The 25,456-nt window shown below is 38.0% G+C and overlaps 2 protein-coding genes across 2 annotated transcripts; both read right to left on the bottom strand.

Annotated features, from left to right (window-relative positions):
* Window positions 1–1,748: 1,748 nt before the first annotated feature.
* Window positions 1,749–14,237, bottom strand: TMEM267 (transmembrane protein 267). The gene is made up of 4 exons (XM_058824056.1): window positions 14,118–14,237; window positions 11,940–12,114; window positions 10,070–10,457; window positions 1,749–3,959 (listed from the first exon to the last, which is right to left on the bottom strand). The coding sequence occupies exons 3-4, from the start codon at window positions 10,391–10,393 to the stop codon at window positions 3,624–3,626; spliced, it is 660 nt and encodes a 219-aa protein (XP_058680039.1). The 5' UTR covers window positions 10,394–10,457; window positions 11,940–12,114; window positions 14,118–14,237; the 3' UTR covers window positions 1,749–3,623.
* Window positions 14,238–14,516: 279 nt separating this feature from the next.
* CZH5orf34 (chromosome Z C5orf34 homolog) lies at window positions 14,517–25,108 on the bottom strand. Its single transcript, XM_058824102.1, has 12 exons — window positions 24,914–25,108; window positions 24,550–24,639; window positions 21,802–22,442; window positions 21,075–21,170; window positions 19,799–19,922; window positions 18,836–18,927; window positions 18,548–18,617; window positions 18,080–18,250; window positions 17,595–17,683; window positions 16,768–16,860; window positions 15,848–15,888; window positions 14,517–15,108 (listed from the first exon to the last, which is right to left on the bottom strand). The coding sequence occupies exons 1-12, from the start codon at window positions 25,106–25,108 to the stop codon at window positions 14,918–14,920; spliced, it is 1,893 nt and encodes a 630-aa protein (XP_058680085.1). The 3' UTR covers window positions 14,517–14,917.
* Between the last annotated feature and the right edge of the window lie 348 nt (window positions 25,109–25,456).

Here is a 25,456-nt window from a genome sequence, read left to right as displayed (position 1 = left end):
AAGCCCCATTTTGTTCAATCACATGCTTTTTGTATTTTACATTTACCCATTATAGTAATGCATGCAATAAAGTACAGTCAGTATATTTTTAGTATCTTGGTTTATTTTTGTTATGGTTTTGCTAGACATGGTATCGATGCATAGTTGGAAACATCAGTGAATTTGAAATGCACATGGAATACTGGTAAGGAGTTGTTGGGCAATTCATCTGTAGCAGGCAGGTGTTGGGTGAAGAGGTGTAGCAGGATGCTCTGCCTGGATGGCAGTAAAACAGCTGGAATAACACCCTGTTTGCAAAGCTATCAGAGGAGGAAGGGGTTGTCCTGGTGCTTTTGGTGCTGCATAATGCTGAAACCTGCCTGACTCATCAATCCCAGAGTTAAACACTCCTGACAGAAAGGTGAAGCTGTGGCAGATCTGGTAAGGTACCAGATAAAGCAACAAACAAGTGGTACTGCTAACTTATCTAAAGATGCCGAGGTGACACGGCTAGTCTGGAAACATAGAGCCCATTCCCACTTTTTAATGAGTGGGGAGGTCCTCCAACAATCCCCTTTCTGAAGATTCCTTCCTTGAGTTGAGATTTGCCTCAAGGTTACCCCTCAAAGCTGAGAGAAAGCGATTTCCCCACAGTCATCAGTATCGGTGAGTAAAATCAATCTCTACTTCATAATTTCTTTTGTACCTTTGCTTCAATATTGCTTCAAAAATAGAGGACTGAACTAGACTAGTAGTTATAGCTACTTATACTGTGCAGTAAATAATTCTGATTAAGATCTTCTTGTCTCATCATTATCATAGTAAGTTATAACCCTAATAATAACCCTAATTTATCCTTAATCCTGTGGGACAAAGCTGTGAAAAGATTCAATAATGCCTATTTAATGCATTAACATAAGCCATTGACAGGATCTGGGACTGAGGCTGGATCCAGCTGCACCCAGAGGCCTCTATGAGGAGTTTAGAAAGCAAGAGGGTCCTGTCTGTGCCTCATGACTCAGGAGGGGGGCTTCTCTATAATCTCTGTAGCTCCCACTCCGCCCACGACACACAGACACACAGGCTGAAACAAACACCTAACTTCCCCTTTGTACCTACCCTGGCTACCCACAAATTACAGCAGCATATGCCACGTGTCAGGTTACCTTGAACAGCTGCTGATGGCCTCAGTGAAAGCTGCCTGAAAGTCAGGCTGAGGTGAGAGACTGCCATGTCTGTCTGGAGGGAGAAAAGTCATGGTACTTTGTACTTGTACATGGTACCAAAGTACTTTGTACTTGCTGCTTTCCTTAATATGTGTCTGAGTTCATGAATATAGTGTCTGAGTTCATGAAGGGTTCACCTATTGCTGTGGTAGAACTGGCGTAAGAACACAGCCGGAAAAAATGGTGTTTCAAAATACAGCTCAAAGTTACTGTGAATGCTCACACAGAAATATCTAGACATAAAGAGAATTAAAATTCGTAGTTTTAAAGAGAATTAAAATACATAGTTTTAAACTACTGAATATGTATCCATTAAATGGTCCTTAAACATAGCTAGAACAGTACAGTACTGATTTTAAGGACTGTGGGTAGACATAATTACCAGAAACACTACAGCTACAGTCTGAAAGTGAGAAAGTGTAATTCTACACCTTGTTCCTATTATACATTTCCTTTTGAAAAAAATCTGGATAAAGCACAAAATTATACAAACTTTATATCATGAAACAAGAATAGAGAAAATTTTCTACACAGGTTTCAGTCTTCACCCCTTGCACAAAATTTATTCATTATTGGCATTTCATAGCCTGTACTTTAAAATACAAGATAGAAGTAAATGAATGAGCAATGCTCCTCTAGTAAACCATCTTGCCTTTGGATGAAAACCAGTTTTGATCTGAAGCTCTAAAGCAAGATATTTCTTATGCTGTTTCTGGAAAACTCTAAAGGACAGAAATTCACAGCATGAGGATAAACCTCTAAGGAGGTTTTTGCTCTTCCAATCTTCTTTCCAACAAAGAAACCTTTTATTCATTTTATAATAAAGGCTAGACAGGCCCACTGTACTATCAGGCAAGTTTGCATTGGCATACATTTCTAATGTGAAGGAGAGGACAGTGACTATTCTTTTGATTCAAAGACACATTTTAAAGAGGTGCAACACTTTCCATGATTAGCATAGAATGCTTCAAAGAGCCTTAAGGATTCTGCAGCCACAGGAAGTTTCTGGTACTTATTACAACCAGCATCCCATTTAATAATTTTTTTCAACTTTATTCTAATATACATTTAATAATGTAAATGTACACATCATGTTAAACCCTTACACCCCTTGGTAACCTAAGTTAAACACATGCTACCTTATACATGCAGTTCCATAAAAATGATCCCCTTTTGACAGCTATTCATCACAAGCTGGAGTAGTTAAGGCCCCATCTCTTTTATGGGCAGTGAATACAAAATTTAAAAATTATTAATAGACATTCTCAGCTTGTATATTATAAACTGAACAAGTCTAGACAGTCTTGTCTAGTTAGACAAGACCAGACAACTTTTAATTTGGGACTCTTTCTGAGAAATGTCTATAAACAAAAACTGAATAGTCCATAGTGCAAATTACTACCTCATAAACTGCAGCATAATAACACTTTTCCTTATGGATCTTCTTTATGAGGAAATTTATATTTCTGTAGTATAATAATAATAATTATAATGCATTTTATTTTACACTTATGAGGATGATATTGCACTTAATGGAAAATGCTTTACTGAGTAGTAATATCTTTAAGCAAGCCTGTGTTATAAGCAAATTTTATTTTCTTGAGTCTCCCTGAATCTTCACACAATTCTTAAATATTAACTAAAATTCCTTGGTTTCAAATTATACAGTATTCATATTTAGTGTATTTTTAAAAATTAAACAAATTGGACAACACACCATAATACTATAACCAATCTGTATACCCCTTTCTAATTTTGAGGCTAGTAATTATCTGCAAATTTAGTATTAAGCAATGACAGGGGGATACAGAATTTAGTAAAACACTTTGTGATTACAGGTTCAAAGAGGTGTGGATAGACAGTGTGAAATAGAGGCGGTGTTTCTTTTAAAATGGTTGAATGCAAAAATCCAGCAGGACTCCTAACATATTAATAAATTAGAAAGGCTAACAGAGATTTTTTTAGAATTCCCAGACACTATTAAATCCTCAATAATACCTACCATTTATATGGAACTTCAAATTTTTCAAGTGCCATACAAATACTATCTGGATGAAACGTATTCTCCAGAGGCAGAATACAAATCCAAAGTGAATGGTGATCAAATGAATGGCACCATAACAGTAAAATGCAATGTAATTACTACAGAGAGAAACTAAGTACTTTATAATCAGCTCGCTATGCATGAACTATCATGGAAGACCACACACTGTACAAGGGAAATGTAGAGATATAAAATTATTATTATTCATTAAATAGGTTCTGTGACCACAAGGAATTGACACAAGAGCTGTAATTGGCTCTACAACTTTAAAATGCCTAATTCAGAAGGTGTAGGAAACACAAGGAAACCCTTCAGTGACAGACAGGCAGGTTATTTCAAGTGCTTGCACAAACCACCCTGAAACGCCATTATTCCTATACATCAATGCGGATTCCATGTTTTATGGACATTAATTCTCTAGTGCCTGTTAAATACATAATAAATGAACACAGATGAGGTAAAGATGCTGTAATTGCCACATACAGCCAATATGGCAAGGGAGGAGTTTTTCCAAACGGGCAGATCCAGAGGCCATGACGAATCCCATCACGGACATGATGAGAAGTCCAGGATATGAACAACATCCAGGGAAGAAAGCACCATGAGTCCTTAAGCCTGAAAAGCTGCATGATAAACTTTAATGTCAGAGCCACCACAGGAATCACAGTAGAACAATGAAGAAGTGGTCTCCGTGGAAGAGTCAGAGCAGCCTGTAGAAGAGAAAAATATTACTGCCAATGGCTACAACTGTAACAAGAGAAGAAAAGTTTCATGAGTGTTTACAAGTGCATTGTCAGGTGACTAAATGGAAGCTGAAAGAAAAACATACTTTCCACTGAAATAATTTAAAGCCAATTTTATGCATGAGAGTTGTGTTCTGCCCTGTCTCTATGAATGACATGAATCATGCATCCTACTAAGTACTATCGTCAGCAAAACAGGGAGGGGGAGGAATGAGGAATCCTGTTTGCCACACAGTCAGGTGGAACACGGGAACCTGTATTATCTGCTGCACTGATTATACGTCTTTAATTTCAAGACAATTAAAAGGAAAACAACCATGCAATACACTTGAAATATTTAGTATGTTTTACTTGAAATAAATCATGTGCTTTAATGGCATTTACTCCCAGAAAAACATCCTGTATTTTACTATAGTTGTCACCTGTAAAGTTGGTTTAGTTGCACAGTGTTTAAAACACCAAAATAATTTTCAATAGGACAAAAATATGAGCAAAGTTACATGTATTTTGATCACCTTGAGACAGTATTCTTCATGGACAGGCAAAATGAAGTTCATGAACAAAGATCTGAAACATTTGTGAGTGGGATTTTTGTGTCAACAACTTGTTTAACAATAACTCAGCTGAAAGTCTGATATTTGGTTTTAATATTGATGAAGACTGATATGTGGTGAATGTCTAGGTACTGAGATTAGATTTAGCCATTTTAAGAAGTGATAATGTCAATTTAACATACATGTTTGAGGAGATATTCTGTGGGTGTACTCAGTAGCAACAGTTAAAACCATCACCCCAAATTCAAACACAATAAAAAAACTGTAGTGGCATTTTGGATTACTATTTCACAAATAAGTAGATTCTCGTGTCTGTAAGCACAGGAGAAACAACAGCACACTACCAGAAGGTCTACAGAAGTGCTGATGCGATACTCATTGGCTCAATTCAGTTGCTGGGGGACACTCAGAAAACCTGTAACAAGACCCCAGAGATGTTAAGCAACAGTGTATCTTTGCTGCGTGGAGCACATCCCTCACTGCTCCTAGTGCATAAGGCAAACAAAGCATCTCTAACCTGTTCATTCTTCAGTTGTGTTAATCCTTGCAGGATTCAAAAGGAAGAGGGCCTGGCAGTGGAACTCTGGAATAGGTTCATCAAGCTCATGCATAATTTAGATAACTGCATGGAACACTACCTTCTCTGCAAGGAAGCTCTGATGTAGCCGTAGCCAGTTTATTAACTGATTAGAGATGGGAAGTTACAGGCTACCCTGAAATAAAACAGCTCACGCTTTAAACCACAGCCAACCATAAAAGGCCTGCAGAAAGCTTTGCTCTATTAGCTTGCCACCACACACTTGTCCTTGACTCCTGATCAGGTAATGGGATTTAAAAGCTCACAAACTGTCTCAACAATTTTTAACTCTAATGTGGTGGACACAATTCGTTTAAGTTGGGGCCAAAGGTGTATTTTCTTCAACTTCAGTTCTGTTTCACACAAGCAGATTGTTCGATTAAGGCAGAAAATCTTGTGATGGTGAAATTTTTTATCACCTGCCTTACAAAGAGTCCAATTTTTGTTACTGTCAACAAAAGGCTCAAAAGTACATACTAACTTAATTTTGAAAAAACCTGAATGTTTCTACAGATAATCTATTGACTGGCCTCTATTTCTGCACTTTAGAAAAAAAACCCAGTAGAACAGTCTAAATTAGTCTTTTCCCTCTGGCCTATTAAGGTTAAGTGCCAACAGCACACAGTGAGTAAGGAAAATTTTAATCATACTTATGCACACTTAGTTTATCAGTATTGGTGATAAATTCTTAAATTCTTTTAATATAAAATGAAATATCATTATTTCATTTTATATGAAAAGAATTTAAGCATCAGTAAGGTGATGCTTAAATTCTTTTCATATAAATTTCAGATGGCAGGGTTGTTCATATAGCAAACCTGAGTGTTCAATGACAGCAAGAGAAAGTCCTATTCTGTAACTGCAGTAACCCATCAAGCTTCTGAGATGCTGTTGCCCAAGGCCTGAGAGAACAGTCTGTTTCCTCTTTTACATTCTGTGACTAAAGGAACACGTACATCCTTGAGTTGCCAAGCCCTGGACACAGACAGGTAGTTCTGTTAGCTGATTTAAGCTGCTACAATCTCTTTTTCCTAACAGGAAAACTTGTTTGCCTTTAGAAAGCACCAGATCTTTAAAAAACCCCAAAAACCCCAAAACCAAAAAAAAAACCCCACCAACAACGAACAAAACCAAAAAAACCCCACTGCAAAACACAAAAAACCTCTTTTCTGCCTTAGACCTCCTGGAAAAAGTTGCAAACAGAATTTATTTACAAAATACCTTTTCCATTTGCCTACATATGCAATCAGATGCAAGATCATCTTGCAGTTGCTGCTTCTCCAGCCTCTCTAACTACAACGAGCAGCTGGAGAGAGGATACAATAATTGCATGCAGGAGAACCCACACAAATTATCTGCTTTAATGCCCATGGAAACGCAATGGATGTTAGGTAATAAGAGATGCTCTCTCACTGGTATTCTGTGGTGCTTCACAACCCTGAAGTCTTTAGTTCATAGTAACATATTCAATGTAACATAAAGCAGCAATATTAACAACATAGTAACATATTCAATCGTACAACAATTGGGCTTGCACAAAGCTTATTCTCGTTCCAGAAATGCTCCTGTACAGCCTGGGTCAGTCATGGGCAGCACATTTCCCAGCAGTGCCAGTGTTCTGTATGTTTGCCACCAACGGAATGTTCTACACTTCCAAAATTTGGTGACTGTTTAGCACCAAGACAGCAATTTCCGCATGTCTGTTCTGCAACGTGAGTGTCCGGGCTACAATCCTGGTGGAGTCTGGGAGCAGCCCATCACATCATACCAGCACTCCTGACTGACAACAGGCTGCAGGAACTACCACCTTTGGAGCAGTCAGTGGGACAGGTTCTTCTATACTTGTTGCACAGTAAAAACCACATGGAGCGCAAAGGACTACAAATTCCAAGTAATGGAGTCATTGTAGACTATCATACTCGTTGCAAAAATAATGTGGGCAAAAGGTCAGATCACATGATACTTGGTACACAAGTATTTATCAGAGCAAACATACAAATACCACAGGTGACTATTTACCCTGAATACTGCAGAAAAATAATGATGACCATGAAAAACAGACCAATGGCCAAACAATCCAGGTGCTGAGTGGCGTCAGCAGGAACAGAAGTAGGTGACTAGAGTAGTGTGAAGGTAGCAATTGGAGGCAGAAGGCAGTACCGCCTTGTGCTGCACAGAAAGGTTACTCTAGAAAAAATAACTCGTCATCAGATTTAAAAGTGATGATGATGAGCTTTACAGGTGATTGTGTGCAGTAACGTGAAATATACTATTGGTACAAATTAGTAATAATGGTGTGGTTGGTTAATTATACAAATTAATTTTTTTAGTTATTTAGTAATGTGTTGCAAAAGCAGTAAACATGTTAGTATCTTAAAGCAGTTACTCTCAACCATGCAATTTAAAGACAAACAATGGGATTGTAACTACAAAATATGTAGTAAAAAAGTATCCCATGAAGTGATAAATTATATAGGTGACAGCCTGAAATTATGCCAAGAAACTGACAAGCACGTCATATAAAGCCAAGGAAAGAAAAATTACATACTACAATCAGATCTAGCTGGCTAGACAGCACACAGAAGAAAAGTTTATGAGGATTATGTTATATCACAAACCAAAGAGACTCTGATGGCACTGTAAGAAGACAAAATCTGTAACAGATTATTATTCTTTTTTTAAAGGACAGAAGCATTGTACTTTTCTGCCATTGAAAGGAATTAAACTACAGTATTTGGCTCAAATGAAGTCTCACCCAAAATACTACTCATGGTTTTGGACAGGACCCTTTAGAGGTAATTTAGGCGAAAAAGCAATAGATAGGAGAGGAGAAAAATAGTATGAGGTTTAGAAAACACAAACTTGTTTCCTTAAGATTTTTTTTTGAAAGTTATTTAGTTGAGAAGAGAGTCTTTGCAAAGCATAGGGGCTTTGCAAGTTGTAATGAGAGTCGAGAGACCTACACCAGATTATTTCCTTTATTAGCCCAGTTAACATATGGAAAGTGAAGAAGTTGGTAGGCAAATCACTTTGAAAAAGACTTTGAGCATCTTGTCTTTTCCTTACCTCAGCTAAATACATTTGGCTACTAAAATGCGCTATGATTCTATCTGCAATGTTTTGTGTTTCTGATTTGAAAAAAATTTTGAGGGAGATCACAGAAGTCAGCTGTCTTTTGCAAAAAAAAACCTTAAAGAACAAGAGAACTAGATCTAACTGTCATCAACAATTAGAAAATTAACGGCTATCGGCTTGGGAACTGAAACAACACAGGAAGAAATTAGGTCACAAAATTACAAAAATTTGCTTGGTTTCACATAGTAGGATAGGCTAAGCTACAGAAACATTCCCCATCAAGGAAGGTGTAAGTATATTTAACCTTGCCTCCCTACCAAGTGGCAAGTCACCTCCCGATTCCATAACACAATTCAGCAGTCAGCTTCTCAAACTGATATCAGTGAAGTGTGACATCTAGTGGTCATAATTAAGAAAAATTCTGGCAATCATCTCAAATGCATGAAAAAGCACCAATAAAATTTTAAAACTTTCTAATAGCTAGCCATTCATTTACTTGCATTCACTAATTTTAAAATAAGAAAAAACAGATGAGACTAATAAGAGATTTAAATTCTATTCCATATTGCTATTCAGCAGTAACATGCGATCCATTAATCAACCAAGCTAACTTTCCTTTTCTTTACATAGTTTTGTAATTGCACAGCATTTCCACATGCAGGAAATATAGAAGAGGGGAGAACCAGGGACTACTCAGGGAAGAATGATGCCAGGCACCAAGACATGCTGGAGCCTGACTGTCCCTGTGGCAAGATGTGGTCAGTGGTATCCTGGACTGCACTGGGAATGTGGCCAGCAGGTTCACAGACACAATTCTTCCCTTTCCCCTCAGCACTGGTAAAGCCAAGAGGGGAAAACTGACCAAATGCACAAATAAGAGGCATCTTTTCTCTACAATAAATAGTGATACTGTATGTAAACAAAAATTATTTTTCCATTTTAAGTCTGATTTTTACATGTCAACTAAAAGCAGTATTTGCCTCTTGCACTTAGCTGTCACTTAAATATTTTTTAAAAATTGGTAAACCATTGTTGTTCTTTACTTATATGAATATAAAAAACAGGGGTTTCTTCCTCCCTCCCTGCCTGCCTTTTACCTATTTCCCTATGAACAGTTAGCTATTCCCCATGAACTTAATAGTACTATGAGCAAACTAGAGGAGGAAAACTTCTGGAAAAGAGTGCCATAATCTGGTAGTACTAATGCCATTGAGAAACTCTATTCTAACAAGCAGTTCTGCAAGTAGATGATGATCCATTCACTGCTTAACAGGAGCCAATTCACCTTTCTACATTTATTAATAAGCTGATGCTTGCTTATCTACTAATTTTTAGTTTGGTTTTTTTTCCTCCAATGAACTATATTTAAATGCAACTCAAATTGCCTTTTTAAAGGTGATAGCTCACATATAGCTTGTTTGTGGGATAAATATTTAGGGCTGGCTAAAACAAATGTACTACTGAATTATAATGACTGAATTAAATTAAAGAGAAGCTCTGTCATTTACGTTTCAGGTATTTCTAACCCTTACTGTAAAGAGAAGTGGAATAATCCACTTCATCCACAAAAGTGTGCAAGGCAGCATTTAACTCCATAAGCTGGATAACAAAGCAACTATGTGATGCATGTAGAATAGCATCTACATGTGCAAAACTCTTTTTTTCCTTTCTAAGCAGCAGAAACTGAACATTAGATGTAAAATATTTTTATGGCTTTTAAAATTGTAACAATTGCATAGAAACATAATTTCTGTATATCTATGAAATTTATTTAATTAAATTATTAATGGAACTATTTTTGTCTAGGACATGGTAGAAGGAAAGTAATGTAAACAGTGAAAAATTAACAAATTACTGATCTAGTGACTTACCTTTAAGGACAGAGATCCAGCAAGAAAGAAGTGGTCCACGTCAATGACAGAGGCAAGAAAGCCAGCTAGGGTGACCTCAGTGAAGTCACTTTTCTTCCTGAGTCCAATCACTATTGCCCAGGACCACATCCCCAGTATGCCATGCACTGCATTATCAGATAAGGCTCTTAGCCAGTCATTCTGCTGAATGAAGGAAAACTGCAGGAGTCTGTCTGCTACAAAGCAGAATATCCCCAAACCTAGACTGGAAAGAACCGAGGCTGTGCTGAAAGTCTGGAGAAGAGCGTGGGCCTTTTCGGTCTCGGATGCCATGACAAGAGCCATGTTGCAGCACACAAACTGTCATCAGGACACACACTGTGCATTGTCCTTCGTATTGACAGTTATTCTGTAAATGTCAGAGATCAGAAAGGAAACTATTAAACAAAGAAAATCCATTAGCACAAAACATTTGTCACCACAGCTACAATTGGGCATTAAGACCCCAACTTCACTGTTTGCATTTAGCATTCACAGGGAATTTTTTATTTCAATTAGCTTATTGATTAGAACACTAGCGCTTTGAATTAAAACACCTGCCTTTTTTTAAAACCAGCACAAGTAACACAGAGAGCTCTAATTCTACTTACCGAAACCTTAAATATTACAAAATAATCTGAAACATCTCTGTGATAATTCACTGAATGTGTTTCAAGATTCCTTCTTATCTTAAATACATTATTTAACCCAATTAAATATTTTACACTATAATAACCAAAGAAGATTCAGTTTGGAAGATTCTTATGACTGATGCACAAAATTCCAGCCTTCTCTATAAAACAACTGTTAAAACTGAGTTTTCAATGTATAATCCAAACCACTGCTTTAATTTACATTCTTAACATATGTAGTACTCCCCTGGTACCCTTTCCTGAGCAATGCCTTGTTTAATTTGGAGACTGGAACATAGAATAAGCCTTAAGAAACCCAAACCCACTAAAATATATTCATTATTTATAATAAACACAAAAACAACAGCCATTTAGTCAAGCAAAGTAATCAAAATAATTTCCTTACAGAGCAAAACTACCTAAGCTTTTCCTCAGCATGTGCTCCAGCAGAGAAGTTGGCTGTTACTTTTAGGATTTACCTACTGTCTTCCACCTTACCTTCGTAACTCCTCTTTTTGCAAGGAAAGATGTAACTGTCCCAGCTGTTATGCAAGTCTTATTTGAGAAGCTAGACAGACCAGAGCTTTAAAGCCTACATCCTGCCTAAAAATGGATACTTCCCATCAGTTCACCATTTTTGTGCAATACATTTAATCTTGACAACCCTTTTTACTAGATAAATTCTTATTCTGAAGGGCCTTTTTGAGTGTATTAGACTTCCTGAGCTAATACATAACAATTTATGATTTTAAACATACTATAAATCTCAGAAGATATAGATGTTTGTTCCGGATTATTTACATGCCTGCCTGTTGTAGAATTATCTGCAAGACAGAACTACTGGCACTCTCTGTAGGAAAAGAAAAAGCCCACTGAATCATTTATTTAGAAAACATTTAAAAAAGTAAAAGAGAAGAAACCATGAATAATACATGGACTTTGCACAGAGATAAAAAAAGTGGGTCAAGTTTAGAGTTGGTTAACATGACAGTACTTCTTCTGAATGAATGACTCCTGAAACAATGGAAGTGCTGTTTTCTGGTGAGCAGCCTTATGGTACACAGGACATTGCTGAATAAATTCCATGTTAAGGAAAAAAATGGCAGTCTCTTTGCAAATGTTTATTCTATATGGCCATTGTGTCAGATTGGATTTAATTTAAAATTACCATAAAGGCTGTGTAAGAATCCAGTCTGTGAAGAGGTCATGTAGCAACATACCTTTAAAAAGCACACCAGTAAGTAGAATCAAACTTCCCCTGGGACTAGGAGAACATTTTTTTTCCCATCACAGGTGCCTTACTCCAGTAGGAAATGCCTGTGGTCTATGCCTCAGCGTTGAGCCTCTGTGCTTTCTGAACCCAGTCTGCCCAGCCCAAACACCACTTGTTCCATCCTAAATTAAAACAAACCATGCATTGGTAAGCACCGATATTAGGCAAAACAGCATACATGAAATATGAACAACAGTAAAAAAATCCAGAAAGAATAGACATATAGTTAACTAATTTGTAAACAAATATAATTGAGGTAAAAGCAACCTCAGCTAAACTTTGAAGCGCTGTAAAAGAAAGCAGAAAAAAAACATAAAAAACCACAAGCCGAAAGAAGAGCAGAAATAAAAATGGAACACGATAGTAACTAAAAAATAATAAAACACGAAGTCCAAAACCAAGTCCAGTCTTCTACATAACTGCATTTCAACAGATAGAGCAATCCCTTTTCATAGATTTCTTCTTGTGCCTAGAGGATTCCCACCTAATGAAAAGTTTATTAAGTCCCACTCAGGGATCTCTTTTCAAATTCCACCCCATCACTTAGTGACCCTGGAATAGACAAAGAGAGACCTAGAAATTCATATAGCAACAGAAGTCTGTGTCAGTTCTGTCAGGCTTACACTTGTGCTACGGGTAGTATTAGCATGTGTTCCTTGAGCCAGAATGAAGAACAGGATGCAAAACTGGCTTCAGGTTGACCATAGTCAAGAGCCATCTCCAACTGTTCTTTTTAAGCCATCTGTTTCAGCCTCCTTTTAAGAAAAAGATGAGTGCCACCTATGTAAAAATCAAGTCACATTCCCAGGTACAACAGAATTTCCCAGAATTTTTCTGCAGATCAAGAGAGAAATCAGACCACAAAAAGCAAAACTCTGGAAAACCAAAATAATATCTGAAATTATAAATTTTAATGTAAAACTAGACCATTTCTTTCTCCCTGAAAAATGATGCTTTTCAGGCTCTTTACAAAATATCACAATAAAGTGTAGATTTTTCCAGCCTATAAATCTCAGAAAGCAGTAGTGTAGCTTACATTCTTGCTAAAACAAAAAGTGGGGAATAATTCATACAGAAATGTTTATAGACCTCTGTGTGGTCACTACAGTTAACATCCTGAAGGGAAGTTCTAGGTTGGTTTTATGTAACAGCTGAGAGAGTAACCCAGCTTTGAACTGTGGTTTCTCATGACATTTTTAAATGAGATAAAGCACTGAGCAGAATCTCTGTCTATAGTCTCAAAATGGAATTTTGTAGATATGCTTACTTTAATTTAAGGACATTACCAAAATAATTTTAATGAACACACAGTTAACACTTTAAATTACTGTCACAAGAAGTTATTTAGATCAAAATTGTATATATACTTTTGGGAAAACAGCTAAGACGCTATGGTGTTCGAGCAAAACAAAAATCAAATGGCTAAAATTATCACTTAGAAATATTGCTCTGCATAATTTTTGCCCCAGTTTTGCATGATGCTATTAGATAAGTGAATACATATAGGAATTTAATGCATGAAGTCACAGAATCAATAAGATTTGGCAAGACATCTGAGATCATCTAGTCCAACCTACAACCACACAACACCCTGCCAACTAATAGAACGACGCATTCTACACAGGAAGTTAAAAGACTTGTAATCCCTTACAATTCTATAATCTCCTAAACCCCTCGTTATTTGATATTGGATGTTAATTTATGTTAAAAACTGCATGAAGCAGAATTACGACACTAGCTCAAACCTTTAGCATACAATCTCGTCGTAAAGGAGATCCCAGCCTAAGACTGACTGTGAAGAACTCACAGTGGCAATATTTTTGGATCAGATAATTATAACACATTATTGGAGTGATCATGCAAATATTTTTGGGCCACATAATTAAAATGCATCATTGCAGCGATCCAGCAAATATTTTTGGGCCAGACATAATTATAACGCATTTTTGAGGTTGGAGAGGGCAAAATCCCAGAAGGAAGCGGTAGGATTTTACCAAGACGCCGAAGAACAAACTAAATTAAACCGAGCAGGAAATTAACCTGTGAACCCGAGATCAGCGGGAGCGTGAGGGGAGGCGCGGGCCTCGGAGCCGCCGCCGCCCGCCCCGCCCGCCCCCGAGCCCACCTGGAGCGCGGCCGCCGCCATCCGCCCTTCGCCCCACGGGGCTCGGCCAGCCCGACGCCGGCCGGAGCAGGCGGGCAGCCCGGAGGCAGCGGGTGGAGAGAGCCCCGGGCAGCCGGTCAGGAAGCATGCGTGGCCGCGGAGCAGGCTGGGACCCGGGCCCGCCTCCTCTCCGCCCAGCCGCGCCGGCAGCGGCGCCTGTTGTGAGGGAGAAGCGTTTCCTGGATTATTAAATGGAGGGTTTGGTGTTCGCGAGTTGGCTCCTTTAAATGCTGGGAGGGACATCGATGATGAGAGTTTAGTGTTTTGTCATTTAGGACATAGTGCGCCTCTGACAGACCACAGAGCAGAGTAGCGTCTTCTGTCCTCTAGTACTTATTTACTCATAGAGAGCACTATAGAAAGCATTTGGGAAACATTTTATTCAGTATTAAGACTTCTTGGTGTGAGCATCTGAACAAAAGCATGTTTTTACAGTGGAAACTTGCCATGTCCACCCTGGTCATTCCAGCAGCAATCCATCAATCAAGTTGATTCGAACATATATTCAAACATTAAAAGCAGCACTGTCAGGTCAGGGTTGATCTATTTATACAGCAGCGCTCCATTATCGCAACTGTTTTCTCTGCCTATCCCAAATATAGCACTGGCGTTATTAGTGATATTACACGGGCACCTGACACACTTCGCCGGGAATACACCAGAAGCCTGTCCCTCTGGCCTCAGCCTTCATTCCTGTCTCCCCGCAGAGCCTCCTCAGACACAGCTGGGACAGCTCCTGTCAGGACAGGGCACACAGGGCCTCACCTCCCAGAAGCGGCAAGCAGCGATTCAATATCCTGAATGACTTTAGAAGTTTTTTCCAAAGCTTCCAAGACGCAGTCTTCATTGAGTTCTGTCTCATGCCCGTTTTCTTTTTGTCTGACAGTGATACTAGATGGATTGGATTTTGTGGCAGATGACCTTTTCAGAATGTTGCTATTGTCTAATAAAACTAGTGTTACTTTGTTAAGAAAAAAATTCAGACTCTTCCTCCTAAAGAGAAAAATTAGACTCTGCATTTGTATTCATCATTCTGCCTTGCGAAGTCTCACATTTTGTAGCATGGTAATTACATACAGGTAAAAAGAGAAAAAGACTGTATTACTTAAAACTGTCTACAACATTTATAGAAAAATGTCTTTTAGACTTCAATTTATCCAAAAGTTACTTTGAAAAGAAAAAGGGTGTTACACTTCAGTTTAAGAGCATGCACTTTTCATACTAATGGAATTGAACACTGGCTTAAAGACAGTTTTAGAGTGGCTTTAAGCAGATTCAGCACAGTGCACATTTCCAGCTGGCTGAACACAATAGAACAATATTAAGGTAGCTGATAAACAGAAAGAAACTGTACTGCAAATACAAGCCCAAAGCCAACCGTGTTGTTCCTCTTTCAAGAACAGATCAGCAGATGACTCTTAGCAAAACTGATGCAATACACATTGAAGAGTTTTGTTTTCTGGCAACTTATCATTTTTGTTTTGTACTTCAACACTGTTTTAATTTTTTTTTTAATCTTTACCACAAAATAAGTGATAAAACAATAAAGATAAGTAAGAAAATTAGGTTTTTAAAGTGATACAGTAAAAGAAGGTAAGATCAGGATAGAGAGCCTTTGATGATCGAAAGTGCAGATTTGAACATGCAGAATATAAAAGTGAAAAAGATCTTTACAGCTTTTAAAAGGATACAATTAAATCTCTGTATTTTTTCAAGCTCAGCATCAGCAGACCTGTCCAAAAAAAGAAAGGTTATTTCTCAAGGGTATTTTCTACTTCAGATTTTATTTTTTGACAGTTTCCAGCAATACTGAGAATTAGATTAGCAAAATCTGTCTTTGATACCATAGTTCAATGGCTGACGTTTGTAAATCATTTGTGTTTCCAAAAATTTGGTCTCTGCTCTAAGAATAGTCTCTTTGCTGTAAGTATGTATAAATAGAGAGACAATTTTCATTTCAGCAGCTATAAATATAACATAGCTGATGCTATAAAATTCATCAGCTGAATCTGCTATAATTTAAGTAACAAGTGCAATTGCAATTGATTTCAATTAGTACATTTTTAATATCCTAATGTTTGCAGATGATGTCAGTAGATTTTTGGTCAGTAAGTAGCAAGTGCAACTGCAATTGATTTCAATTAGCACATTTTTAATATCCCAATATGTTTAGAGATGATGTCAATAGATTTTTGGTCAGTAGCATGTATTAGAAAGGACAAATACATGAGCAAGAGATACAACTGTCATTAGGCAGTTCAAAGTACTGCTTTAGATGCTTGATGTTCTGTTAAAAAACATCTTTCTTGGTCTGTTATCTTTACAGTACAAGACACCATCTTTGTAACATTAACTGTCCTTTGACAAAGTTACCATAATTCTGATTTTTAAGACAGGCAAAGCACAATGAAACAACCTTAACCTGAAACTCACTGAACATTTTAAACACTGAATGAAAAATATCAAACCATATACAAAATAAATGGACTTTAAAAAATTTTTTTCATTTTTGCCCATTAGGAAATGCAAGATAAAAAATTCAGATTATAATATTTTTGAGCTTTGTTTTCAACGTTATTTATAGTCAATTATTTGGGATAAAGATGAATACCAATTTTCTTCAGTTGCGGAGTGTACAGGATATTCAGCAATCTCCTTCCTTTCATTCAAACTTCTGCACCATTCTATTGCTGTTCTGATGTACCTGTGTTAATATGAAAATTCAAAAAGGTAGTTATTTATTTAAGAAATAAACTCCATTTTTGAGAGAAAAATTGAAGGCACTAAGGAATACACTTGTATCTGAAAGAAAAATCTATGATTCAAAATCTGTATTTTTCTCCTAGCTTGCCTTGCCATTTTTTCTCTAGAATCTTTTTCATATTTAGATCTATACAGTTATAGTAAATTATAACAAAGCTGTATGTTTTGCAATGAACAGTGTACAAATATTAATTTTTGTTTGTGAATATCTCCATGCTAAAATGCAGCACAGAAAACTTCTGATGATTCCAATAATGAGGCTGTAATTACAGTAAGCAGATTAGAAAACAGTCTGTAGGCAGAGGTCAATATCTGTAATAAAGCAAAAATTACAAAAAGTGCTGTTCAGTTCTGTTTATCAGCTCTATATAGGACACATGCTTTTGGGTTTTTTTGATTTTTTTAATCCACTGTAGTAAATGCCAAGTTGCAGCTCTACTTATTTTTCTAGAAAGACACTGCCATAACAGTTATAATGGAATCACAGCATGCAGTGGCCCTGAGTCACACAGGTCTTGAATCTTTGCCAGAAATAAGATGGAGCTTTTATCACTACATGTTTAGTCCACACCTACCAGTTTATCATCAGAAAATAGTGTTTCTTCATCTAAGAGGATTTATAAAGAAAAAATTTTATATTTAAATTGTTTAAATTGAACAACTAATTTAAATTACCTTTCATAGACTCCAGGATGACTTATTTGTATTAGCTGCTGTAGCCCATCAGGAGTAGTTAACTTACACCAGCCTACATCTTCATTTATCTTAGAAGAAAATAAAAAGCAAACTCAAATATTAATTTTCTGCTGCAGTCCAAAGAAAAAACCAAGCAAGTATAATATGCCAATTCAAGAATGAAATATATATGAACAATCCACTTGAAAAACTTGCAAGTCTGTGGTTTGCTACAGACAGAATCTCCTAAAGTCTGCTATTACAAATGCAGGGGAAAAACACCTGGCACAGCCCCAGCTCTTCCTTTGTGCTATTCAAGAATAAATTTCTTCTAGAAGTGTGTAAAAATGTCTCCAAACCTGTAGAATTCTCAAAGTCTTTTTTGTTTTTGTATTTTATTGGCATCAGAACTTTTGTTTGGTATTCTCATTAATTTCCTAGTAACACTTTTTCATGGATAGTCCTTCCTCTAAATCACATGTTACCTGGATCTCACTACAGGAAGAGCTGAAATCCCAAACCATAGTCAGGATCATCCTATCCCAAAAAACAGCATAGACTTTATGATCTGAGTACACAACCAGTCTTCCTGTGCTGGGAATAACCTTTTCATGAAGCAAAACTGGCAACATTTCTCGTCCATCAGCCTCAGATACCTAGAACCAAACAAATACATTAAAAACTTGAAGAAAGGCTATTTACATCATTACAACTGTCTGTATCTGTTCCAGACATTTTATTCACTTGTTTTTCCAGATCACAACCAGCTCTCTTCATCATGCAATTGCTTCTTAAATGTAACTTTTAAATCCACGCTTTTGGTTCCCAAATATCTGCCTTCCTATCTGTGAGGATACACTCACCATTCTTCGCTCTAGATTAAGTCCTATTTCCTACAGTATGTATAATCATGCTTATAACACTGCAAGATTTATACACTTTCAGCTACATACCACTTTCCAGCAGCAGAGATAATAATTATGACTTAATGACAGTTTTGTTTTGCAGTAATACTGAAGAATTCTGAGGAGAGAAAAAAAAATCAGACAAGGTATTAAGCATTTAATTCCTACTATGTCTTCTAAGCACTTGAAAATTTTGTTCTGTAAGTTTAGACACACCCTCAGTGCTAAGATAACTTCCTTTAATTTTTATACTTAAAGTAATAAGAAGCGTTTTGTGTGATTTTAACTCCTGTCCTTTCTAAGTCAGCAGAATTAATATAACAAAGGTAAAGTTACTTGGTTGCCTGAGTAATAATGGAGGATATTGAGTACGGATGTCCTGGCACATCTGGAGGTAGGCTGCTCACTGAATACATCTTTTCTTCCATCTGAGTAAAGAGCAGAAAGAAGGTAAGTTAGTTACAAGTACCGTAGCATAAAAACAGAATTAAGAGCAAGTTATGAAATTTCTAACCTCCCAGAAGCCAACTATAATCACATTTGAATCTGCCACAGAACATAGACAAATATCTGATTGAAAATTGTATCCTTAAGCCTACACCTGTGTGAAAAAATATTAAAATATTCCATTTCTTTACACTCAGTAAGAACCAGGAACTTCTCTCATCAGACTGTAGACTACAGGTCATTACTGAGTGGCAATGGGTTTGACTACAAGTTAAAGACTGTGTTCCAAGAGTACAAATCTGATCCTTAATTCTGCTTTAAAAAACCAAGGTGTTGAATTAGCACATGAGAGGACCTCTCCTCTGGGGGAACTTAACAGACAGGCACAGAGGCAAAATCCTTTTCCAGCACTGAACAGCTGGTCTGCAGCAAAGCCAGAACAAAACCTACATCTTCTAGGTTCTGTCTTCATACAGTAGGAAACATTTCCAAGTTGTCATAGGTTGAAAAAGTACAAAGAGATTAAACTCTAATCAATACATTAGCTTCAAGACTAAACTTCTAAATTCATGGAAAATGGTTGTTGTAGAATCTTACTCTTGAGTTTGATAAAATAAATGTTACAATGAGGAAAAATTTTCTTATTGTGTAAAATTTACAAAAATACCTTCTGAAACAGAAGCAACAATCTCATATTTTTGTATGACTGATAGCTTGATTAAAGCATTGTAGTAATTATCAGTGTAGGGACTTCACTACACACTACATAGACAAATGTCTTAAGGAACCAGCTAATTTGAAGGAATTTGGAACATCCTTTTAAGTAGTTCTAGTTTTTAGATAGTTTCGTACCTTTTTTGTTCCTTTTTGGATTGCATAACGTACAAAGTATTTTCCCAAAAATTCTCCCTCTGACTTGAAATATGAGTCATCACCAGGATAAATTTCTGTGATGTTTGTCCTACCATGGATAAATCTAAGAAAAATAATAAGATTTTTAGCAAGTATTTAAAATGCTGTGTCACTAGACAAGCAAAACACGTTATTAAACCTGAAGAAAACAATAAGCAGAGACACATTTTCAGCAACTCAGATGTTAAAAATTTCTACTGTTTCACAAACAGTAGAATGTACTGATAATGTCTTTTAACAGAGAATATTAATATTACTAGGCTCTTTGACATATGCATGGGGGTGGGATTTTAGTAAGCTAAAGAAAGCTTTTTTTGCGTCAAGGTAAACACCTTCAAGAGCTGCTCATTCCACAAAACATAGTGATCCTGTAAAGAAAAAATCCAACCTTCTTAGTAGACCAGCCACATCTAGTGTACACAGGAAAATGCCAGACTGAACAACTCCTGAACAATCGAAAGGTCTTAATTGAGAAAAAAAGCTCTGAAAAAACTCTGAAGTGTGGCTAAACATTTTGTTTAGTTGAGATAAAAATTTAGGAATTATACTGAGGAAAAATTAAGATCACTCAGCAGAAAGATTAAAGGGCTAAACACCAGCGATGCTTTTGATGCTTTTATCAAAGACTTTTAGGTGCTAATAGCAGTTATAGCAATTTCAAAGTCCTGGGTTTTTGTTTGTTTGTTTTTTGGTGGTTTGTTTTTTTTTGGTTTTTTTTTTGGGGGGGTTTTTTTGGGGTTTTTTTTTTTTTTTTTTTTGGTGTTTTTTTTTTTTTTTTTTTTCTGTGTTCTTTTTTTTTTTTTCCTTAACCACATGGACAAGATGACTTGCCAGGACAATCCACAGCTGAACATGTGAATTATGTAGGTCAAAAAGATAAACACTTCTAAGCTGTGAAGTCTTCAGCAGCAAGAGGAGAGAACTAATTTGCAAAGAAACCAAGTACCATTATTTTAAGTGAAATCTGTGGTAACTCCAGCTGTCAGTAAACCTTTAAGAAATCAGATTATCAGATCACTTAAACATGACTTCAGATTCAGGCCTGATAATATACCGTGCTAGAAGTCCAGTGAAAAAAAAGCAGAAACAGACTTTGACATGAAGACTGTGTTCCATTTTTCAAAGAGCAAGAAAGGGACAAAGTAAGACATTTCATCTTAGAGCTTAATTCCCATACAAATAAAGTCTCCCAGATAACAGATGACCTCTTACATACCTGTAGAAAACACCCTGGCACCACACAACTTGAATTAGCTGATGGAATGAATACTCGTCTATATCTTCATTCTGAAAGAAGTCACAGAATGCCCACCTGTGTGTGTAAAACAGAATGACAGCCTCACTAAGTCCATATATTGGTTGTTCTTTTGTGTGTGTGTGTGTGTGTGTGTGTGTGTGTGTGTGTGTTTGCTGGTAATCACTTCTGTAACTAGAACTGAAGTGTGCACACTTATTCAAATGATAAATTGACACATATTTTCACAGACCTCCAATTCCTTAGTGATCCACTTTATTTACCAAATTAAACTTCTCAATCACGCAAATGATTTTTTAAATTATTTTTAGTGATGCTGAGAGACAACATATGCCACTGGCCCACTTCAGAGATACTCTTTTCAAAACAAGAGGAGAAAGCAACCCCCTCCAATACAACACCTGTGTTCTTTTTTCAATAATCTCTTTTTCATTTACATATTCAGAAAGCATGTCAGAAAATGTATTTTTTTAAATCTGAACTAATCACTATAGCTTCATTAGAGTAGGTTACAGAATGTTGGTTTTACAAAGTCAAGTTTCAAGGAGTTTCTAAAAGACCCACAACTGATAGTAATTTTAAACATTTTTTATAGCTAGTATTCAATTATTTTGCTAGAAGTTGAAGATCCAAAATGCAGAATTGAAAAGCATATGATAACAATGACAAAGTAAAGAGTTTAAATTACCTGTGTAGATGTGGGGCTCTGCAGCTGAGTGGCAAAGCTGTAGGTAAACAAGAAACTGTTTCATATGTTTCAGAGCCTGCTAAAACATCACCTTCAACAGCTGTACAGCTGTTTGTCTCATATGTCTTTATAACATTTTCCACAGTATGTAAGTTACAGCATTTTAGTGCCAAGGACAAAGGGTATTTCCATTCTTCCGGGCACAAGGAAACAGTCCAACGCTGTGTAACCCATGTGTATTCAGAAGAACAACTTGTGTGGAACAAAGGCACTCCATCTCCATCTTTTTGGTCCTTTGGTTTGGCTGGTTCCCTATGCCTACCTTCAGCACAACTACATTTATCCCTATTCTCTATTCTTCTTTGTTTTGATGAGACTTCTGCAGAATTTTTCCTTGGTTTTCCACACTGATCTCCGCTTTGATAGTTGCTGTTCTTTCCAGAGGAGCATGAGGATGCTGCAGATGACTGGCTGACTTTGCATAAGAACTCCACTGTAAATTCTTGCTGCAATTTTGACAAGTAAAGGTGAGCATAGCCATCTACAGATGAGATCTTCACACTGCCATTGTCTAAACATCTTGTCAGATCAGCTGTTGCAGGGTCAGGCCATTTAATTTCTGAGATATCACTGAGAAGAATCTAATACAAGAAAAAGGATAGAAATATTGCAGCAAGACAAAAATTACATGCCTCTGAGAAATTCAATGAAGCATTTACATTTAAATTAATTCAGTCCTTCTGCAAGGTGATGAATGGCAAGAAATGTTGCTCTGTATTTATCTGTGTGTATGAGCTCAGAGGAAGCAAAACATCTAATCTTCATATCTGCTTCCTCCTGTACTAACAGAGTTCTATCAAGCAATAATGTTTTTATTTAATCCAGCCATAAATTAGTAAGGTACATGGGCAACTGATCAGGCACAATTGTACATGTTTGTGCTTCCATCAGCCTCTTCAGAAACAAGGGACAGAATGGCCAAATTATCTTGTTCAGAGCAATTATCAGTAAATTTGATAAAGAATTGCAAAAGGACACTAAAAAATAACCAATGCCAGACAACAAGGCTGCAGATAAAACTTCAGTTGAGATAAACCTAATGTTATCTCAATGAGCAAAGGCAATCCTAACTATATATAGTTATAAATATTTCCATATAGGAGGATGGGCTCTGAGCTGACTGCCACCAATCAGAATCTTCGTGTTGTAATTCTCAGTCCCATGAAAACACACTCAATGCTTACCAGCAATTTAATCAGTATGAAATGTTTGAAAGTTCTAGGAATGGAACAAGAGCAAACTGAACGTACCACTGAATACATATTCACAGCTAACCTGCATTTTGAATACTGGGTGCAGTTCTGAACTGGCCAGACCACTGACGAGATCTCCCTCAGGGAGCTGTCTAGACAAGTGGGTGACTGGAGTGGCCAAATGAGAGCCTAAGCACACCACAGGAACGGGTTGTTCTGAACTCAAGCATAAGGCAAGTAACAGAGTCTAAGTGTTTTTGTGCCCATGAAGGTAGGGTGCCCATGGTAGTAACAGGCCTCAGGCCTTAGGTTAACTCTGCTAGGCCCTGGGCTGCCCTGTCAGGCTCGTTAACAACTTGTTACAGCAGCTGAAGCTTAGTAACTCTTACTTTATTATGGTGGACCACTGGAGTGTGGGAAACAGCAAGGGCCTTGAAAACACGGGCACTGTTTGATAACAGGCCACACAACAATAAAGTGACAGTAAATTGCTGGACAAGGGCAACCTCAGGAGTTCTAAAAAGAGTATTTTGGCTTTATGAAAAGCAGAAGTTTTTTTCAAAGTGAGGGGCAAGAAACCAAAGCAACAGAAAAGGGGTGTGAGGGAGAAGCCAACCAATATGGTCAAGTGCTTGCTGTGGCCTAGGAAAGTTATCCTTCAGCATCCTGAAGCAAGCAGTCAAAAGGGATGCTGTAAGTTAAAAACAGTCTAGAAACCCAGCCAATCTCCAAAGGAGTTAGATCGTTCAAGGCCTGAGAGAAGGTGGAACTTACTCCTCAGTGCTAAGAGCAGAGCATCAGCTCTTTGCACTGACTGCATGACTGGTAAGGACTCCTGTCTTTTAATTAAGTGCATAGTGACATGGAGTGACAGTGCTTTAGGCAGCTAAACATTAGCATGAAGGGTGTTACTACTGAAGGGTCAGTCTAAAAGTTTTAAAACTTGCCTGATTAATCAGTTGTCTTAAGATTCCCACCACGCTGTTCAGACATTCATATTGAGTGGGCACCCAGAGAGATACTGATCTGGAGCAAAGCTTCCAGAAATGCTAAATTGTTCTCTGCATGGATGTTCAGTCTGACCTGGACATTGTTCCATTCCTCCCACAGACCCCAGCAGCATTTTCACAAGGGTACTCCAATGGGGAGATCTGACAGCCTCAGAAAATACCATCCTGTTGCAGTGTGACCTCCCTGAAAAGTTTCTACTGCCAAAAAAAAACAACACAAAAAATTCCTAGGTTTTACACTTGCTAGGAATAAACTAAGTTTTAGTATTTTTTTCTACAAAGAAAATGCTTTAACAGACGTCTAAGTAACAGTTAAAACTGTAATTTAAAACGGCAGTAATTTAAGAAAGATGACAACTCCATTAGCCAAACTGCATTCGATAGATCTTCACGGCCTGTACTCACACACAGACATGTGAAATTATATTAAATCCGCTGAATAAGTTTTTTTATGAAAGCATTACTCGCCTAATGTGCAATACCACCTTTTTTCTTTCTGGAGGTATAAGACGTGAAGGCAAGTACGGGCGAGAAGAAAACGCGTTCCGGAAATCTAGCGCTCGTAGAAGTTGTTCCTGTTTAAGTGCAGAGAAAAACAAACCCTATTACGATTTTTACATGCAGTGATAACATTTTGTGCTGATCTCACACTTTTTGTGGAGGCGAGGCTATGAAACCCGCTCCGTTTTTTACAGAGAGAAACATGAACTCCTGTTGGGGCCGTGATCCTCGGGCCGGCCCGTTCCCGAGCAGGGAGGCAAATGCGGCACTGCCCAAGGGATTCTCCCCGGGACGGCGCAGGGACGAGGGACAGCGCTCCCGTCCCCAAAAGCACCGCCCACCGCATACCCGGTAGGCACTGACGACAAAGGCGACCCGCTGGCGGGTGGTCTCCGCCGGCTGGAGCGAGTGGGCGGCCGCGGGGAGCGCCGCTTCGTACAGATACTCGGAGCCGCAAGGAGACAGCAGCAAGCGGGACCCCCCCGCGTAGTGCACCTCCACCGAGTCGTCCCCGAATAGCACCATCAGCCTTTCCGCCTCCATCGCTCGGAGGCAGAGCCAGAACGGCGGGCGTCGCCCGGACCGAGGAGACTGAAGCGGCCGCGCCGCCGCACGGCGGAAACAGTGGGGCGGGGAGACCGCCCCAACTCCCCCACGAGCTCCGCCCCCGAGCTCCCGTCGAACTCCGCCTGAACTCCGGCCGGAGCTCCGCCCCAACTCCCGCCGAGCTCCAGCCAAACACTCCCGAGCTTCTCCCGATGTGCTGCCGACCTGATCTCTTACCGAGCTCCTCCCCAGCTCACTCCGCCGGTGAGGTAACCGCGCCTTCCTGATCCCTCAGGCAAGATGAGCGCATTCAGTACACACATCTGTAAAATAAGCTTGAGGGAA

Source organism: Ammospiza caudacuta, chromosome Z (assembly GCF_027887145.1).
Source record: "Ammospiza caudacuta isolate bAmmCau1 chromosome Z, bAmmCau1.pri, whole genome shotgun sequence".
NCBI lineage: Eukaryota > Metazoa > Chordata > Aves > Passeriformes > Passerellidae > Ammospiza > Ammospiza caudacuta.
Note: the sequence above shows the minus strand (reverse complement) of the source record. Positions and strands in the feature narration are given on the sequence as shown.

Bases quoted from the DNA above. Each gene is read 5' to 3' on its own strand.
- TMEM267 (XM_058824056.1), bottom strand. From the start codon at position 10,393: ATGGCTCTTGTCATGGCATCCGAGACCGAAAAGGCCCACGCTCTTCTC. The intron at 3,960-10,069 runs GTAAGTCACTAG...TCTCTTCTACAG, and splicing joins CTGGATCTCTGTCCTTAAAG to GCTGCTCTGACTCTTCCACG.
- CZH5orf34 (XM_058824102.1), bottom strand. From the start codon at position 25,108: ATGGAGGCGGAAAGGCTGATGGTGCTATTCGGGGACGACTCGGTGGAG. The intron at 17,684-18,079 runs GTAACATGTGAT...TTTTCTTCTAAG, and splicing joins CTTCCTGTAGTGAGATCCAG to ATAAATGAAGATGTAGGCTG. The intron at 16,861-17,594 runs GTAATTTAAATT...ATATTAACACAG, and splicing joins CATCCTGGAGTCTATGAAAG to GTACATCAGAACAGCAATAG.